This window comes from Scyliorhinus torazame, chromosome 15 (assembly GCF_047496885.1).
Source record: "Scyliorhinus torazame isolate Kashiwa2021f chromosome 15, sScyTor2.1, whole genome shotgun sequence".
Classification (NCBI taxonomy): Eukaryota; Metazoa; Chordata; class Chondrichthyes; order Carcharhiniformes; family Scyliorhinidae; genus Scyliorhinus; species Scyliorhinus torazame.
Genome location: NC_092721.1, coordinates 125,481,277 through 125,502,570, shown reverse-complemented (window position 1 = coordinate 125,502,570; position 21,294 = coordinate 125,481,277). Strand labels below are relative to the sequence as shown.

General features: G+C 40.4%; 1 protein-coding gene across 2 annotated transcripts; it reads right to left on the bottom strand.

Annotated features, from left to right (window-relative positions):
• Window positions 1-5,758: 5,758 nt before the first annotated feature.
• On the bottom strand, window positions 5,759-21,065 carry LOC140391799 (high-affinity choline transporter 1). Of its 2 annotated transcripts, none has more exons than XM_072476682.1 (9): window positions 20,937-21,065; window positions 19,520-19,745; window positions 18,778-18,891; window positions 17,568-17,723; window positions 17,162-17,310; window positions 16,930-17,073; window positions 16,560-16,713; window positions 12,024-12,241; window positions 5,759-11,085 (listed from the first exon to the last, which is right to left on the bottom strand). In XM_072476682.1, the coding sequence occupies exons 2-9, from the start codon at window positions 19,695-19,697 to the stop codon at window positions 10,450-10,452; spliced, it is 1,749 nt and encodes a 582-aa protein (XP_072332783.1). In that variant the 5' UTR covers window positions 19,698-19,745; window positions 20,937-21,065; the 3' UTR covers window positions 5,759-10,449. The 2 variants fall into 2 exon arrangements, with proteins under 2 accessions (XP_072332783.1, XP_072332784.1); XM_072476683.1 differs by lacking the exon at window positions 20,937-21,065 and adding an exon at window positions 19,860-20,254.
• Window positions 21,066-21,294: the final 229 nt, after the last annotated feature.

Below are 21,294 nucleotides of genomic sequence, written 5' to 3'. Positions count from 1 at the left end.
GTCCCGGCTCTCTCCTCCCGTGCTTTTTAAATCTCCCGGCTCTCTCCTCCGGCGCTGTTTTCGCTGTCCCGGCTCTCTCCTCCCGCGCTTTTTAAATCTCCCGGCTCTCTCCTCCGGCGCTGTTTTCACTGTCCCGGCTCTCTCCTCCCGCGCTTTTTAAATCTCCCGGCTCTCTCCTCCGGCGCTGTTTTCGCTGTCCCGGCTCTCTCCTCCCGCACTTTTTAAATCTCCCGGCTCTCTCCTCCACCGCTGTTTTCTCCCAGTTTAATGACCAGGTCATCAGTGGTAGGAATAACAAAGGATTTATTGAACTTAACATAACGGCAGGAACTATTTACACTTCACAGTCCCCGTTGGGACAACCAACATGCCAGTCCCTGCTTGAGCCGGCTTTTATGCTCGATTTTAGGAGCCCCAGCTGAGTGGACCTCTGCACATACTGGGGAAGTTTGTATTCCACGAGCCAATAGGGAAATCAATTATGATTTCCTCATGGGGGGGCGGAGGGGTGTTACACCCACATACCAATCTTTGCACCATGCATTCAACTCTTATTTTATTTACCCTGATCTTATTTACCCTCTGTTTTTTTGCTCATTGCACAGGATAGAATCTGATTTTTAATTTAGGCCCTCGCTGCTCATACACTGTCAACAGAACATCTTTCTTAGCCCTATCTATGTCATTGGTACCCATGTGAACCATAACAGAGGATACCGGAAGTCTGCAGAGGGATTTGGATAGGTTAAGTGAATGGGCAGCTGGAATACAATGTCGACAAATGTGAAGTTATCCATTTTGGTAGGAATAACAGAAAAAGGGATTATTATTTAAATGATAAAATATTAAAACATGCTGCTGTGCAGAGAGACCTGGGTGTGCAATTGCATGAGTGGCAAAAAGTTGGTTTACAGGTGCAACAGGTGATTAAGAAGGCAAATGGAGTTTTGTCCTTCATTACTAGAGGGCTGGAGTTTAAGACTAGGGAGGTTATGCTGCAATTGTATAAGGTGTTAGTGAGGCCACACCTGGAGTATTGTGTTCAGTTTTGGTCTCCTTACCTGAGAAAGGACGTACCGGCGCTGGAGGGTGTGCAGAGGAGATTCACTAGGTTAATCCCAGAATTGAGGGGGTGGGATTACGAGGAGAGGTTGAGTAGACTGGGACTGTACTCGTTGGAATTTAGAAGGATGCGGGGGGATCTTATAGAAACATATAAAATTATGAAGGGAATAGATAGGATAAATGCCGGCAGGTTGTTTCCACTGGCGGGTGAAAGCAGAACTAGGGGGCATGGCCTCAAAATAAGGGGAAGTAGATTTAGGACTGAGTTTAGGAGGAACCTCTTCACCCAAAGGGTTGTGAATCTATGGAATTCCTTGCCCAGTGAAGCAGTTGAGGCTCTTTCATTAAATGTTTCTAAGATAAAGATAGATAGTTTTTTGAAGAATAAAGGGATTAAGGGTTATGGTGTTCGGGCCAGAAAGTGGAGCTGAGTCCACAAAAGATCAGCCATGATCTCATTGAATGGTGGAGCAGGTTCGAGGGGCCAGATGGCCTACTCCTGCTCCTCGATCTTATGTTCTTATAACAACTGGATCCTTCTCCTCTTGTGCTAAGTTGCTCTTCAATCTTGAGGGTATGCCTTTAATTCTGACACCAGGCTGGCAGCACAGCCTTTGGTACTTCTGTTTTCAACTGCAGAGAACAATACTGTCCTGAACTATGGCTACATTCCTTTTTTACTCTCCTAACTTGAATGGCCCCTGTAACATGGTGCTGGTCTCAGTTTTCTCATTCTCCATGTGGTCCTTGCTGTCATTCAAATGGGCTGCATGAACCTCTTACCTGCTGCATATACCGGATCTGAAGCTCCTCGTGCTACCTTCTGGATCCCTATCGTGTCTCAGTTGTACTCACACCCTCCCGACCATGTAACATATGTATCAGCTTCCCCGAACAGGCGCCGGAAGGTGGCGACTTGGGGCTTTTCACAGTAACTTCATTTAAAGTCTACTTGTGACAATAAGCGATTTTCAGTTTCATTTCATATCTGAAGTATTTAACATAAAGCATGTGAAAAGGGAGCAGTTTATTTTGCCAATCGAGTCTCCTCCTCCTCCAGTCAATAGGTTTGTGGCTGACATGATGTACCCTTAACTCTACTTTCCAGCCTCAATTTTTAGGCTGGCGGGTGGATGACAGCTCAGGGGAGGGGGAGGCCAGAAAAAAACAAAGTTCGATCATGGGCAGGAAGGCAAGGGGTGGAGGTCCCTCCATAGAAGCCCCATTCTGACTGAGGGCGCCCTCCCCTTATGGCCCAGTGATTACCAGACCTCCCTCAGTCCCAAACCTATCTCAGGAGACCCCTATCAACCATCTTGAGGCCATCCAGGCATTCCCTAACCTCCTTTCCCTGGGATCCCTTCCACTTACCTGTCCTCTGGGTCTTGGGACATAGTTCAAGGCAGCTCCCTGAGTGCCTTTTCTGCCCACTGGAGCACTGTACCTGGAGGGACTGGAGAGCTGCTGGCCAATAACGTTGGCTAGGAGCTCTCCAAGGCGGGCCATCCTCCTGAATGAAAGTGGAAGTCCCACCTTATGTCAATCAATGCTCATTAGAGAGAAATATGACATTGGCGTTACGCGGATGTGTTCCCCACCATCCTAAACATTGAGGCCCCTCTCTATCATGGACACTATAGTTCAGTTTTTCTTCAAACAATATTGAACACATTAAGTGAAGATTATAAGACCATAAGACATAGGAGCAGAATTAGGCCATTCAGCTCATCGGTTCTGCTCCTCCATTCAATCATGGCTTATCCCATTCCCCTGCCTTTTCTCCATAACCCCTCATCCCCTTATTAATCAAGAACCTATCTATTTCTATCTTAAAGGCACTTAATGAATTGGCCTCCACAGCCTCTGCGGGAGTTTCACAGATTCACCACCTTCTGGCTGAAGAAATTCCTCCTCATCTCAGTTTTAAAGGATCGTCCCTTCAGACTGAGGCTGTGCCCTCGGGTTCTAGTTTTTCCTACTAGTGCAAACATCCTCCCCACGTCCACTCTATCCATGGCTCTCAGTATCCTGTAAGCTTCAATAAGATCACCCCTCATCCTTCTAAACTCCAATGAGTACAGACCCAGAGTCCTCAACCGTTCCTCATATGACAAGCTCTTCATTCCAGGGCTCATTCTTGTGAACCTCTTCTGGAGCCTTTCCAAGAACACCTGCCTTAGATACGGATCCCAAAACTGCTCACAATACTCCAAATGGGGTTTGACCAGAGCCCTATACAGCTTCAGAAGTACATCCATGCTCTTGTATTCTAGCCCTCTCGACGTGAATTATAACATTGCATTTGCCTTCCTAACTACTGACTGAACCTGCACATTAACTTTATTATCTGAATGATGTCTCCCAGATGACATCCTGATGTTTTCGATCTTCTGTTGATCCCTGTTAAAACATATGACGGGTTTTCAAGCAGCTGCATGCAAGTAAGGTTTGTAAGGGAACCCCATGATATTTACTTGCCTCAGCTGATAGTAACTTTATTTTTAATGTAGAAACACACTACAGGACTATGGCATAGTCTGAACTGATGCTCCAGTGCAATGCTGAGAGATTGCTGTATTGCCAAAGGTGCTGTTCTTTTGATAATAAATGAATTTGTCTGCTTGTTACGGATAAATGTTACAAACATCATGCAATCAAAAATGTTCTTTTGCTGTTCTCCTTCAATGAATGCTATCAGAAAATGATTAACTAGCTGCTCATCTGGTGGCTGTTTGTGGATCTTACAGTTGGCAATATGACTGCTGCATTTGCTTCCAGGAAAATGGAATATAAATACGATTTGTTCTATAATGTGCTGCCTATCTACTCTGCCAGATTACTGCTCATGTAGTGAAAATATAGAGTTGCCCTCATGTCTCTTTTCAAGTAGGGATTATCTTCTAGACAAGTTAAACATTTTAAATAATCATGCTTAAGTTTCTTTTGTTTTTACTGCCTCGAATGTTATAAAAATATTCATTAAGCATTTTTAAATGTTTTGTTTTCATGATGTTTTATTTGGATAAAGATTAATGAATACAGAGATGTGTTAAAATCCTGTATGAGGAACTTATTTTAAGTGAGGAACTTATACTTTCTCTTGCAATTAGTTTTTGTTAAGAACCAGTGAGATAATATTAAAATTATTGCTTTAAAATTTAGGATGCGTAATAGTAACCTGGTCCTTGTGATGCTGGTACCAGGAACCTAGAGGTTGTGCATTTGCTCCACAGTATGGAATGTTTTGAAATTGAATAAAATAAATCTGGCAATGTATGGGCTTGTGATCGGAAAGATATCATGATTGTCGTATAAACTCAATGGATTTATAGATATATTCAGGTATTTTAGTCCAAACTTGTGTAATTGGGAGTAATTTTTATTTTGGGAGATTGTGTAAAATGAGCATCATTGGATCAGCCACCATTTTGACACCTCTCCTAATTGTCATTTAATTTAAAGTCAGTGGAAATGAATATCACGCATTGAAAATTGATGTTGCCAAATTTACACCATTACCTAAAGTTATAATTACATCCATTGAGTCTTAATGTCTCAGGCAACTAGGGGTGGGCAATAAATATAGGCTTGCCAGTGTTATCCACATCTCAAGAGCACATTTAAACACATATACTGTCCCTGTACTTGTCTCATGGATAAGGTTCATCCATGATAAGGTAGGGTAATGCTAGTGGTCACTGTGTAAAGATGCAATGAACTCTTCTAAAATCAAAGGCAGTGATTTTGTCCTCCATCCAAATTGCATCTCTTTCCTGAAACCCACAACCACAAATATGTTATCTGAAGGCTCAGTTCCTTTCACACTCCTTGTCGGTTTTCTAGACACCATGCTGTGCAAACTTTAACACAGTGAAAACTTTGCCATCCACATTCATCTTACATAAAGTCCAGATCACCTGTTGTTCTCTGCTCCTGCCAAATCCCAACTGCTCACTCTACCCTAACATATTGAATTCATAATTGTTATCATCATTTACAATTCACTCCATGTTCTTTGACCTCTCTACCGTTACAGCTTCCCCTGGTTCAAATAGCTTGCCCATGCCCTCTGCTCTTCTAACTCTAAACTCATTTGAAACCACCTATCCTTTTACTCCCCTTAGATTGAGGAGCCTTCAGCAGTTTTGACCAGTCTGCAACTCATTCCTAACCCCTCCACTGTATCTTTTACAAGAGTTCTTTCTTTTGTGTTTCTGTAGAGCGCCACAAGATATTTTTACTATGTTACAGGCACAATATATATCCAAGTTGTTGTTGGAAGAATATTTCATGCAGATCTCCATGGTAAGTGAACACATTTGTGAAGGCATTGTTCTATTCACAATTTTTTTTTTTTTTCTTTTTTTAATTAATTTAGAATACACAATTCATTTTTTCCAATTAAGGGGCAATTTAGCATGGCCAATCCACCTATCCTACACAGTTTTTTTTGTGTTGTGGGGCCAAAACCCACACAAACACGGGGAGAATGTGCAAACCCACGCGGACGGTAACCCAGAGCCGGGATCGAACCTGGGACCTTGGCACCATGAGGCCGCAGTGCTAACCACTGTGCCGCCACGCTGCCCTTCTATTCACAAATTTGATACTTAAGTTTCACAATAGCTATGCTCATCATAAGAGTGGCCCCTCCAGTTCAGCAAGCCAAGGTTATCAATTAAATGTTTAAGCATTTCTTAAATCACATTATTTATTTGATTAATATTGCATAATGAACACCAGAAATACCTGATAATGGACACGTTGCAAACAATTATTGTTCTAATGGAAAGGAAGACAAGTAACATATCTCACAGTCTGCTTCCTGACTATGACATTTCCACAAATGATGAATACTCAAATAATGTTTTATACAACCGTACTTGATAGAATCCTCAGATGACAACTCTGGCACAGACAAAAATATACATTATATGTATTTACACTGTACATTCACAACATAGTGACTGATCATCTGAGGCATGCCATACATTAAATTGTCTACAGACATCATGTACATTTGATTGAATATATTTGAAATGAATAAAAGTAAATATTATTCTATGATTTCAAGTAATGAACAGTTGGCTGGGGAAAAACCAGGAGGTTGCTCTTATACTAACGGCATTGCTATCATAAGTCTCTTGTTTAATTTACAAGATTTTTTCTCAGCTTAAGTATCTCAAAATTGGCATTTTGTATACTAACAAAGCATTATCCTCTTTGATAGTTAAAAAAATCTAAGGGCACTACACTTCTAAATGATAACAGAAAAAACTTGCATACCACTTTGCATACAGACTGTAATGTTTGGAACAGTTCATATACACTCCTTCTCTTAGACCTCCGAGCAAACATAAATAAATGCCTTCTATTAAAACTCCAGACCAGAGTTCAAAAATACTGACAACACTAAAATGAAATTGTCATTGTAAAATGTTGTAATAATTATTTTATTCTTTCCAATCGATCCCTGAATTTCAATGATCCAAATGTATCACCAAAGCAATACTTGCAAATTTTAATGAACAGGGAAAGGCTTTTAGGCTCAAAAGTCTGCCTCTTTGCTTGATTAACATCACCTAGCTGTCTTGTCATTAAATTTTTCAGTATCTTTATCACTAATTGTCTCTTTATGCATTTGTGCCATCTAGTTCAATGGCTTTTCCTGGTGATTTATTCCACATATCTAGGATTATTTCACATTGAAAAAAGCCCTGTTTGACTTCCCTTGTTACTTTTAATTTCCTACTTTTAAAACTTGCACCACTGGAGTTTTAACCTTTCCTCATTGTGAACAACTTTGGCAATCCCATTCATATTTGAAAAACTTTAGGATTTCCAAATGGAACTGTACTTTAATAACTTTGCTGAGTTTTTGCATGAATGCTACAAATATAGATTTGTTTATATCTTGGTGTAAACTTACCAAGTTACTCCAATTGGTTTCCAATCAAGCATTTTGAGTCAATATGAATGACCTTAACACTTACTGTTTTCTTAGCAATGCCAACTGTACAGTACAATATTCCCATGAATGTATCCAGTCTAATTTCTCCTTGTTTGAAATAAAGAAATTAGAAAACAAATGTGAATTCGGTGAAGATTAAGATGCAGTGAATATTGTGTTGAGGAGTGATGTTGTGATGATAAAGAAAAGCATGAAGTGGAATACCGTATAGAGTTAGGACTCTTACTTTTTCTAATTTAAATCAATTGCATTCAAATTGGCTAAATTTGCAAACTATTGTAAGCTCAAGAGGTAGTCGTGGCTAAAAAGTCAAAGACCTCAACAATGACTAAATAAAATCTCTAAATGGACAGAACAATAGCAGATGAAATTCAACAGGAAGAAGTCAAGGTATTGAACATAGGATTGGTCCCCGTACATATTCAAAACTGGTATTGAATAACTAAAGGTGAAGTTGCCAGAAAAGTAATGAGCCAAGTGACTATGGACCAGCAGTCCATAAAACAAATCATGAGCAATATTGCTAAAACCATTAGAATACAATGCAGAGGTATGATGCAAAACTGTAGTCTTTCAAGCTTATCATACATTGAGCATAATGCCCAACTTCGGTCATCAAGACACAAAGATATTCAAGCTCTGGAAGCAATGCACAGATGATCCAGCAGGCTGATTCCTCATATCAACTGAATTATGAGGACAGACTTGAGAAATGTGGGTTTCTTATCATGCCAAGTAGGTGATTGAGAGGAGATTTCATTGAGGTATATAAGACAGCAACAAGTCTATTAAAAATAAATCTAGAGCAATACTTCAGTCTAAACCATTGTCAAAAGGACAACTAGACACATGCTGAAATGAATGTGAGGCAAATTTAGGATTTCCTTACACAAGGAACTTCTTTATACAAGGAAAGGTTGATGGATTAACTGAAGAAATACTTGAGGTAAAATCCATGGAATCATTTACGAAGCATTTGGATATCAGGAAGGAGAACTGTACAGTCTTTTAGATGGTAAGATGATTGAATAAATTGTTTTTCTCAACATTGCAAAAGAGTGCAATGTAATGTTAATGAATGAGGTAACATGCTTTAACTGGCAGATTAAGTGCAAACTCTTAGGAGAGATGTAGGATATTTAAATGGAAATCAGCTAAAGATTTTTTTTTACTCAACTGCATTGATTGATCTATCTGGACAGAGGATGCTAGATGGTTAAACTAGCAGAGGATGCTAGATCGTTTGATCCAGAATATACTAAATGTAAATGTAATCTCAGTCCCAGATGACCGTAGGCTGCTTTCCCCTTTAAGAGCTGACTGGTGATGATCTAACCTGAGGGTCACCATAACTTAGGCGAGGGGCAGGCTTGAAAAGGCAGGGACTTCATGAATAACCTCAGCCGGTACAGGAATTGAACCCATACTGTTGGCGCTACTTCACATCACAAACCAGCCATCCAGCCAACTGTGCTGACCCATCTATCCACAATGACCTTTACCATCTATTTCTGGTAACCTTTCCCATCTATCCCCAATAACATTTGATCACCTTGCCTAACAAGAACATACCTTCCTCCGCCGTAAAGAAAGGCAACAACCTCACTAAAGCTTGTAGGGTTAATGGAAGGGCACTGAATTAGGATGCAGCAGTTGGGTCCAAGTGCCAGAAGGGCATCAAGAAGTTCAGTATTCACTGCTATTTAAGATACATTATCCTGGCTCTGCCTAGCCTCACTATGTGCTCCTCAGCCTCTTTGTAAGGGCACTGATCTGATTTAAAATAAAGCAGGGGATTTTCTTAGCATTCCAGGGCATTTTCTTAGCATTCCAGGGCATTTTATTAACGTAGACCTAAATGGTGGAACCCATGATTGTCCTCATGAATGATAGTATGCCTAACCTCGTCCAAGGTTCAACTGTTTACAGTCCCTGGCCTGATTCTGCTCCCTTGTTGATAATTGCCCCTTACAAAGAAAATCAAAAGATCCTGGATACAGTGAGCACCCATTGCAACTAGGTCTGCATTGTTTTCTACTGAGCTTGATAGTCTCCCATTGATGTTGCTATGGGAAACGGGTAGAACCCCTGAGAAATTTTGGCCCCACAGTTAAAAATAAAATACACAACAATTCTGCAAAGATGATATATGCATGTTCCACAGAGTAAAAGTAACATTTACATCTTGCAATCTTTATGCCAGCTGGCCAACTGGCAAGACACCACTAACATTGAGCATTAGACATACCCTACAACGAACAGATTATAAAAATGTGTATGAAAGTGCAAATCCTGCATTGCATTTTATAGTACTCGACCTGTAATATTTTGCTTAAATCGCATGATACAATATGTAGTGTGAAACAAAAATTGGAAATGACATTAATACATAATTATATTCCTTTCCCTTTGTCTTGGATACAAAATAGATGTATTCATGAAGGAATCTACCGCTGCTCCATTTAACCTTCATAACATCTGTAGATAATTTACTGCTTTGGCCAATAGACCTATTTTTAAAACAATTACAAGGCATTTGATTATTATTGGAGTACTGGCGATCATCTGAACTATGGATAGATTTGTTCTGCATATTTTAAGGTGCAAATAATATTCAACAATATCTGGTATTAACAATAAAATGTCAATGGTCAATGATACTAATGGTCATATTTATCTCTAAAGGTGTGTGATCAGCACCATATGTTTCATATTGGTTATTAATGATGAACAATAAAGTTGCAATATGCCATTTGCACCAGATTTCCTAAATGAACTGGAAAGCAATCCAGATTCTAGACTATGGGACTAATTGGGTCTGTCATTGAATACTTTGCTGCTTCATCAATTAAAATAGCAAGATTTATAGACTTATCGGGGTTTATTATTTGTGCATATATATATATATATGCAAGAATGCGTATTTGGATACATAAGTGTAGGTAAATGGAACAAAAAGTGACAATTAAAACCTCATCAACAAGTGATAAGTCAAATGTCTACCCGAGTCCAGTTCATTCCAGGGTTTGGCCAATGAATAGGGAGAACACTGGACCAATTAATTTGTGACGGTCATGATGCCACCATTTTTATACAAAGCTCCACAACACTACTTAGTCTATATAAATTATAATAGCTTGTCTCTGTTATGTGCCAATGTAAAGTACTTAGCAAGAATCAACAATCCGTCCAGGTTCAAAAATGTTAGCTTAATCTGATTTCATGTGAATGAATTAAAAGAATACTGTACAACAGTATTTAAGTGAACAATCATCAGTAAAGCACTGATATAAACAATTTTCTTTTATTTTCTAAAAATACTCTAACTACTAAAATGCTACTTTATATCGTTAGTGTAACATCCTTGGTTTATCATGATTGCACTGATCTCATTAAATAATAGGGGTTGAGGATCAATCATTGTCTGACTTGGAAAATTCAGTATTTGTCTCAGAGTCGTCAAATGCTTCCTTATTGCTGAAAGCAGCATTATGTGAAGCACTGTGTTTTGGATTAACATGCGCCAGCTCTGACAAAGTAATATTGTCATGATTCACCAAGGTTGTTTTGTCCATGTTTTCCCTACTATGTCGTGACACAACACTGTCAAGAAAGTCTAATTTTGGTGGCAATATTCCACTTTCAAACAGATGCTTGGCCAAATATGAGACACCGAGGTTTCCCAAGAAGGAGAATAACATTGACATGGTTTTAAAGGGGAATCTCTGAACGTAGACAGGTTTGCCTCCAAAGCTATGTTCTAAATAGCATCCAGGATAATAAACAAATGGTTGCAGGTGTAAATATGGTTCACCGCCACTAATTCGAAACAAAAGACCAATGACATATCCAGCAATCGAGCCATATGTGTTCGTTCCTTTGATGAAGAGTACTGATATTAACTGAGGAAAGATAATAACGTAGACAAGGTCTGAGCTCAGATACCATAGACCATAAATAGATTCGGCCAGCAGTGCCATTGATGTTGCTGCTCCTCCGAACAGAAAAATGGTAATTCGCATTACCCACACTATTTCGTTGTCTGTGGCCTGTAATGAATAAGAATGAATTTGAGAAGAGAATATTAATCACTGTTGTATGGGCAGAAGAAGCCAATGTGATATGGTTTCCTTCAAGTTACTCAAAGAGGATTTTATCAACAGAATCAATATCTAGTTGTGACCTCTTCATCGCACTACAGTAATTGAAATCATTGTTACCTTCCTGGGCTTCAGTATGTTTTGACCTGAACAGCAATAATTAATGTACACCATTCTACCAAATGATCTACTACTTTAATGCTATCCAATTAATTCCATTCTTCTGTCCATTCTCAAAACTCTTCTTTTCTTTCAACTTCAAGTGTTCATCCAATTCTCTTTTGAAGGTTATTATTGAATCTGCTTTAGCAATGCAATCCCGATTATAACAACTCACTGGGGAAAAATAATCTCCTCATCTCACCTCTGGTTATTTTGCCAATTGCTTTAAATTTGTGTCCTCTGGTTACTGACCCTTCTGCCACTGGAAAAAGTTTCTCCTTACTTATTATCAAGACCCTCCATAATTTTGAACACCCTGCATCAAATCTTCCTTTAGTGTTCTCTGCTCAAAAAAGAACAATCCTAGATTTTCTATTCATGTAATTAAAGTCGTTCATCCCAAGAATCATTCGAGCAAATCTCCTCTGCTTCCTCTACAAGACTTTGGCATCCTTCCTAAAGTGTGCCACACAAACCTTGACTCAGTACTCAATTATCAGTGATTTTCTGGAAGGAAGTTGACCGGAAAATAGATCCAACTGTCTGCCACCTCATTCATTTTGGGAAAACATAAGGATTATTTAAATAGAGCTCCTTGCACTCTCATTTGCTGCAAGTATCACAATAAAATATTATGTGAACTATGGGTACACAGGTTGATAGTGCTTCTGCACTTATAAAAACATGCCTGTATGAATAATTGCCTTGTTGAAATCCAAGCTTACCTCTTGTCTGAATGCAAGATGGTAAATATTGTGAGCAAACATGGAACTTGCTGACAAGATGGAAGAATCAGCCGATGACATCACTGCAGCAGAGACAGCTCCAAGGCCAAAAAAGGAAATATAAGATGGACACAAATGCTGCAGCACTATTGGCAAAATCATGTCCGTCTCATTCTTGTTTTTGGGATCCGGCAGACCATAGGAAGTCTGATTCCAGTCTACATAGAGAAAAGGACCATCTAAATATCAACTGTATAACAACCTGCAGACAAAAGGAATGTCATTCATTGCAAATACTTTAATACTACAAACACAAACTCTTGATACAATTCCATGCAAACATTGCGATAACATAATTTTGTGATTAGTATTTCAGACTAATCCCCAATTTGTTTCCTTTTGATTTCCAAAATGGAATTAATGTTTGTGTGTTCAGAACAGAAATGTACTAATAGTAAAGACTGGAGTAACAATTTTGCCAATATGCCAACAGAATTTGCTTTTATTTTGATCACTATCACAGTTCATACATTTGTGAATGTTGTATTTCAATGAAATGTTACAGAAAACTGTGACCACTGGAATCTGGAAATGCGATTATTTTTTCACTGTTTATTTTATTTGTGCATTTTATGATCTGTAAGGAAATTAAAACTATGTGGCCACATTTACAGAAGCATTTTGAATGTTAAATAATTTTAATTAAATGTTATAAACAATCTGTCTAGCAAGGAAAACATTGCCTAGCAACTCTTTTTAAAAAAAAGATTCATCCATCACAATTAGGATTTATTGGGAATGAGGCTGTACATGAACAAATACTCCAATCAACAAGATACATGAGCTGTCATTCACTATATTTCAAGATTCTCATGTATCACAAATATGTTTCACTTTAGGCAGAACACTTAGGTATTTTTAAAAAATCCATCAACCAGGAACATGATGGTTGCAAATCATGATACAATTCTTCTCTGCATTTTTATAGAACTGATGGGAAATATGAAACTGTTCGTCATTGATTTACATAAGAACAGAAGAACATAAGAACTAGGAACAGGAGTAGGCCATCTGGCCCCTCGAGCCTGCTCCGCCATTTAATGAGATCATGGCTGATCTTTGTGGACTCAGCTCCACTCTCCAGCCCGTACACCACATCCCCGAATCCCTTTATTCTTTAGAAAGGTATCTATCTTTTTCTTAAAAATGTTTAAAGAAGGAGCCTCTACTACTTCACTGGGCAAGGAATTCCAGAGATTCACAACCCTTTGGGTGAAGAAGTTCCTCCTACACTCCGTCCTAAATCTACTTCCCCTTATTTTGAGGCTATGCCCCCTAGTTCTGCTTTCCCCGACCAGTGGAAACAACCTGCCCACATCTATCCTATCTATTTCCTTCATAATTTTATATGTTTCAATAAAATCCCCCCCGCATCCTTCTAAACTCCAATGAGTACAGTCCCAGTCTACTCAACCTCTCGTCATAATCTAATCCCCTCAACTCTGGGATCAACCTAGTGAATCTCCTCTGCACTCCCTCCAGTGCCAATATGTCCTTTCTCAGGTAAGGAGACCAAAACTGAACACAATACTCCAGATGCGGCCTCACCAACACCCTATACAATTGCAGCATAACCTCCCTAGTCTTGAACTCCATCCCTCTAGCAATGAAAGACAAAACGCGATTAGCCTTCTTAATCACCTGTTGCACCTGCACACCAACATTTTGTGACTCGTGCACCAGCACACTCAGGTCCCTCTGCACAGCAGCATGTTTTAACATCTTACAGTTTAAATAATAATCCATTCTGCTGTTATTCCTCCCAAAATGGATAGCCTCACACTTGGCAACATTGAATTCCATCTGCCAGACCCTAGCCCATTCACCTAACCGATCCAAATCCTTCTGCAGACTTCCAGTATCCTTTGCACTTTTTGCTTTACCACTCACCTTAGTGTCGTCTGCAAACTTTGACACATTGCACTTGGTCCCCAACTCCAAATCGTCTATGTAAATTGTGAACAACTGTGGGCCCAACACTGATCCTTGAGGGACCCCACTAGTTACAGGTTGCTAACCAGAGAAACACCCATTTATCCCCACTCTCTGCTTTCAGTTAGTTAACCAATCCTCTACCCATGCTACCACTTTACCCTCAATGCCATGCATCTTTAGTTTATGCAGCAACCTTTTGTGTGGCACCTTGTCAAAAGCTTTCTGGAAATCCAGATATACCACATCCATTGGCTCCCCGTTATCTACTGCACTGGTAACGTCCTCAAAAAATTCTACCAAATTAGTCAGACACGACCTACCCTTTGTGAACCCATGCTGCGTCTGCCCAATGGGACAATCTCCCTCCAGGTGCCCCGCTATTTCCTCCTTAATGATAGATTCCAGCATTTTCCCTACAACTGAAGTTAAGCTTACCGGCCTATAATTACCCGCTTTCTGCCGACCTCCTTTTTTAAACAGTGGTGTCACGTTTGCTACTTTCCAATCCTCTGGGACCACCCCAGAGTCTAGTGAATTTTGATAAATTATCACTAGTGCGTTTACAATTTCCCTAGCCATCTCTTTTAACACTCTGGGATGCATACCATCAGGGCCAGGAGACTTGTCTACCTTTAGCCCCATTAGCTTGCCCAATACTGCCTCCTTAGTGATTACAATCATCTCAAGGTCCTCACCTATCATATCTTTATTTCCATCAGTCACTGGCATGTTATTTGTGTCCTCCACTGTGAAGACTGACCCAAAAAACCTGTTCAGCTCCTCAGCCATTTCCCCGTCTCCTATTATTAAATCTCCCTTCTCATCTTCCAAAGGACCAATATTTACCTTAGCCACTCTTTTTTGTCTTATATATTTGTAGAAACTTTTACTATCTGCTTTTATGTTCTGAGCCAGTTTACTTTCATAGTCTACCTTACTCTTCTTTATGGCTTTTTTAGTAGCTTTCTGTTGTCCCCTAAAGACGTCCCAGTCCTCTAGTCTCCCACTAATTTTTGCCACTTTGTATGTTTTTTCCTTCAATTTGATACTCTCCCTCACCTCCTTAGATATCCACGGTCGATTTTCCCCCTTTCTGCCGTCTTTCTTTTTTGTCGGTATGAACCTTTTCTGAACACTGTGAAAGGTCGCTCGGAAGGTTCTGCACTGTTCCTCAACTGCTTCACCATGAAGTCTTTGCTCCCAGTCTACCTTAGCTAGTTCTTCTCTCATCCCATTGTAATCGCCTTTGTTTAAGCACAAAACACTAGTGTTTGATTTTACTTTGTCATCCTCCAACTGTATTTTAAATTCCACCATATTGTGGCCGCTCCTTCCAAGAGGATCCTGAACTATGAGATCATGAATCAATCCTGCCTCATTACACAGGACCAGATCTAGGACCGCTTGTTCCCTTGTAGGTTCCATTACATACTGTTCCAGGAGATCATCCCGGGCACATTCTATAAACTCCTCCTCAAAGCTGCCTTTACCAACCTGGTTAAACCAATCGATATGCAGATTAAAATCTCCCATGATAACTGCTGTACCATTTCTACATGCATCCGTTATTTCTTTGCTTATTGCCTGCCCTACCATCCTGTTACTATTTGGTGGCCTATAGACTACTCCTATCAGTGACCTTTTTGCCTTACTATTCCTGATTTCCACCCAAATTGATTCAATCTTGTCCTCCATAGCTCCAATATCATCCCTTACTATTGCCCGGATGCCATCCTTAAACAACACAGCTACACCACCGCCCTGACCGTCCATTCTATCCTTTCATATAGTCTGATACCCTTGGATATTTAACTCCCAGTCGTGACCATCTTTTAACCATGTTCCAGTAATGGCCACTAAATCATAGTCATTCACGATGATTTGCGCCATCAACTCATTTACGTTATTTTGTATACTACGAGCATTCAGGTAAAGTACACTTATGCTGTTTTTTCTGTCTTTGTTATGAATCCTAACACCTTGATCAGTAACTTTATGCAATTTATTTTTCCTCTTACCCTTTCTCCTAATTTTCCTTGTCTTTGAACCCATATCTCTACATAATAACCTGTCACGTAACCTGCTGCCTTGATCTCCATTAACCATTATACTGTCCATAGCTTTACACTTCCTTTCCCCCCCAACTTGCTAGTTTAAAGTCTCCAGGATTTTACTCCAGGATTTTTGATGCAGCAATTTTAAAATTAAGAAAATGCCATTATTTTGGATCCCAACCTTGAACAAAAGTGGACAGGCTGCAAGGGCCTGTGAAAGTTTCAAAATCTACAACTACAAGTCTTAACTTTAAGTTCCAGGTCGAAGCTGTACCATTATTTAGCTTTAGTCATAACCTTAACAAAGCGAGAGCAATTGTAACAGAAGTATTTCACATCATCACTCAGATGATCCAAATGACAATGTTAGAAGGAAATTATTTTTTTGAAGTGTTAGCAATGATTTTTTTTTTTGTAACGTCCAGCATCGCAGACTGGTACGGATGAAATAAATTAGAACGACAATGTGAAGATCAGGCTACTTTACCAGTGGATGCACCAATTGCACCGATAAGTGCAGATGGAATGGCCATGACTACGCAGCCAAAGGCAGCCAGAAAGGAGAGGACCTGTGCATAGGTAGCGGAAGAAGCAGAAAGGACCCTTTGAAAATACACCTGCCATGGGATTCCACCCAACATCTGAAAATAAACACAATGGTTAATTCTTGTATTGTCACCACATTCTACCTATCTCACCTAACCAGGCATTGATAATGCATCCTGTGAGGAATGTTATATTTACTTTAGAACACATTTTCAGATGCGTTATTATTTCAGTATGCATTAGTAACTAGTTTTATTGGCTTCATTACGGTATACATTAAGCAACATGGTGCTGTTTTTTGAAGACATTACCAATAATAGGAAGTTGTCGATCCAAGTGAAGATATCCAGTGTGTTAACAGACCCCAGCCAAGGCTCCTGGTAAACTTCCTGACTTGCTGTGATGGAGATATCTGTAACTGCTGGGTTTAACATGGCGAAAGGGATGCTGATCCACTGGGAAATAAAGATACCAATGTTGAAAAGTTGGCTTACTTTGACTGAACTAATTAATTTAAGGCTGCTGGTGACTTATTCTGCTTACCAATCCTATGAAGATGCAGAATAACTGGACCACATCCGTGTACGCGACCGAGTACAGTCCACCCACCAGAGTGTATAATATTGCGATCACAGCAGAAATAACAACCGATATGTTTATGTTGATGTCTACAATCACGCTCAAGGTTGCACCTGAAAAGCAGTTGTTTGTGAACTTAACTTCAGTACAGTAAATATAAAGAAAACAAGTTATCCGTCCTTTATTCCAACATAGAAAACGTTGCCTTGTTCGCAGAGAAACGGTCGCAGCATTTACTTTTGTTGTTAAACCTTAGGTTGGACTTTTGTTTGACTTTCAAACGTACATAAGACGCGCGTTAGGTGTGAAATTGACACGAGTTGGATTTCAGGCAGTGACACATGTCCCTGCCGGTGGGTGGGCAAGTTACCTAGCGCAGAAAGTACAGCTGCCGACCAGAAGATCTCTCCCATGAGGGCGGGGATGAAAAGCAATCCTCCCATTCGTTTGCCGTAGATCTGCTGAAATGGATCCAACATGGTCACGTAACCCCGTGAGCGCATGGGTTTAGCGAAAAATAGACCACCTGTAAGAGAGAGAACCCCTGAAATCTCAAATGACAACAAATCGCCAACCAGATTACTGCAAAGCGGGGAGAGAGCTGGACTCATTTAACTGCAAGGCCCCTGTGGAAATCCGCTGTGGTTTGGCCTGATGGAATCTCAAAACTGGACTGTGCTTTAGTCAAGCGCGCACTGTATTTAGAGGCAGTTTGTTCTATAAATTCTGACGGTACTCAAATTCCTGTGGTTTATAATCTGGATTTTCAGTTTTAACCTGATGAAACACGGCGAAAACTCATTCCCGCATTAATTTTACTCGATTTAATAAACCTCTTCAAAAACTGTTGGTACCATTAGGTGTGTTTTACAGCCTGGGAGTTAATGATGTTAATTGTTAATTTAGCTTGGAAAGACCAACGCATAAGGTTCTCTGAATGTTACTCCCTGTCTTCAATGTTTTCGTTATAATGAGACCTAATTTAATAAAAGCTGGGAAGAAAACTCGGACTGTGCACATTGACAGTGCGCAATAGTGTCATTTTTTCTAATGTATGAATATAATTTAAAATTATCCACTGACCCTGCCATATGTTCATAAACATAACTCCACCGCATGCACCACATGAGCTGACCTTCCGCGTTTCAGTAATCCACTGATTTTTCAGCAGGAGACAATTGAATCTCTATTAATGTTTTGTTAACATGTGAAACCTTGTCACACGGGGATGAGCGACACTTATTGAAGTCAATCAGAGCTGAGGTTGTCTGTGTACTGGTTCTGTGTTGGTTGGTGAGTTTTATATGGGTTACGTGTTTGATATGAGTAGTACTACGTGGTGCGGTTTGTTAAAGTTAGTTACTGTTAACGGGCTGCTTTGAATAGTTACTGCCAGTGGGGTTGTCTGTGTACTGGTTCTGTGTTAGTTGGTGAGTTGTATATGGATTACGTGTTTGATATGAGTAGTACTACGCGGTGCGGTTTGTTAAAGTTGTGGGCTGCTGCTGCTGGATGTGGCAATTGTTAAAGCTTCAAGTCGATTTTCTTTGTGCAATGCCCAAGGGCTTTGGGGTCCATACCTAAAACCAGACTGAGTGCATATCCAAATGGAGCCTGTGCCCAGACCAGGCCGTACCCAGGGACATAAACCGCCTCTGCTGTGCCATTGATATAACCACCGCCAACCCAGGTCGCTGTCATGAGAAAAGAAGGAGCAGTTTTAATGAAAGACAACCTTAGTCCAGGACTAGAGCAAATACAATTCCGGCGCCAACAGAAGATGAAAACAGCAAGAAAATGAGAATAAAAATGTAGTGTCCCTCATGAACTGATCAAGTGAGGCATGAATTACTTACACTTGTACGGAAATGGCTAAAAAGGCAACACACATTACAGAAGGGGCGAGAATTCAGGCAGTGAGAGTCTGTTTTATGTAACATCTATCTTCAAATGTTCGACAGCGGAGAAGCAAATCGCACCTTCTCCATCAGAATATTGTGACTGCTGATGAATGTGCTGAAACGACATTCGGGGGCAATCTACAAAGGGACACTTGATGGTTTATTTAAACCTTTTTTTAAATTGTAGAGTATTAAAAAACAATAGAACGTCAGTTTAATCTTCGCATTTACTCTCCTCACTGGGTTAAACGGTCTAAAATAGAATGGGCGCCAAAAGCCCAAATATTGTCGAGTGTATTCTCTCCATTCTTTGTTCGCTCCAGCCGTTCCTGCACCAATACCGGGGCGCAGAGTGCACAGAACCGACTGAACCTGGGCGAAGCGACACACAGGAACTTCAGAATGAGTACTGGACACTCACCTGTCATGGTGAACCCACCGACCAGTAACCCGATGTCTCTTCCTCCAATCATTATGGTTTCACTTCGATCTTGATCAGTGCCCGAATTTTTACTTTTCCAAGCGGCCCATATTCCAACACATAAGATTAACATATAAAACAGCACAATGGCTACTATCCCATCGACGTGAATGTTCATTTTCTGTCCGAAATGGAGCTGGCAGCAAGGCTGCTAATCCCCAGAAAGCTGAAAGAGAAAGAAGCAGACACAAATATCTGACATTCCGAATGAATACACAAAAGGGCAAAGATATGAATGCACCGCTGGTGTCCCCGAGGATGGAAAATAAAATCAACTTACTGGACAGAACTCTGGTTTGGGTATCGCTGGATTTGTGATTCCGCGCAGCACCGGCTCAGGCTAATTCAAACTGTCTCTTTGAAACAGTCACCATGAACATAGCGATGTGGACAATACAATGAAATGACAGATAGAACTGTGGTGGGAGTGCTGATTGGAAGCCGCCAGCTCGGTGCTGACACGCCCCTCCAGTAATGGACAGCGGAGTAAATCTGAGCCACTGGCTGAGCTGTTAGTGAAAGCTCAGGGAGGGGGTGAGTGAGCATCAGCCGTTTGTCCAACTGGAATATTGAAGCAAATCCTCCAATGCTGGGAAAGGTTGGCCACATCACTGTATGGAGTGGGGATCTTCATTGCTAAAGACAATCATTTTCATTCATGTCTTGGAGCCAGAGACACCTCTGAAATGTGAAGGGCGGGTTCGGAGTATATAAATCCAACAGCTAACTCATTTTCTAACACTGATTATAAAATTGGATGATAGACGGATATTCTGGGCTGGCCAGTCTGTCTTTTTGCAGGTTAGGGACATACCTGCATTTGGATTTATAAAAAAGAACAGGTCAGGCAGCAACTTGTGGAGAAGACGGAGAAGTTAACGTTTCAGAACTGGATCTCGAGCCGAAGTAGGAGCTTGTACCTTCCCCACACAGAGGCTGCCTCAGCCGGCAGCATTTTCTGTTTCATTTCAGATTACCAACAGCGCTCTTTCTTTGATTCTGTTCGCTGTGCTTATTCAATCATCAGCAACTAATCCTGAGGAAACTGCACTAACATTCAAGCATTTCAAGTTGTTGAAATGACATGGGCAAGAAAGCTTGCTCATGTCAAATGACCGAGGAGACGGTCTTTCTCCAGCGGGGTATCTTGTTAAAGATCCAACACAGAACCAGTAAGTTCCTGCTCCACAAGCGTCGCTTCCTTCACTCCGCTCAGCTTTTATTCTTGACTTGAAATATCAGACATCAGTGGGGACAGAGTATCAGTTTACAAGAAACAAACCAATGCATACGATTCAGAAGATAATACTACACCAAACTCCCTTTATGTCAGCGGCTGTTTTGTCAGTCGTCTTACCTTTGGAATGAAGTCTCTTGCCTTAAACTTGAGGACGGAACGTGCTCCGTCCCTATCAGGAAGCTGGGCTCTCAGCACCCAACAGAACCGGAGAGCGTCCCTCTCTGGACCTCACTTACTCCATTGGTTTATAGAGGTGGGGGAGAGGCTTCCGCAAACGTCACCGAGATTCGAGTGAAAACTCCCTGTCAATGATTTGGACTTGTTAATTTTTGTCATGAAATTTGTTTAATAGATGGAATCACTCAGAGGGCAGAGGATGGGATTCCTTAAATATAGCTTGACGCACAACATAAAGAGATGGACTTAGACCAGTCAATTAAAATTGAAAAGTATTTCTCTTTTCTCATGCCCTTCA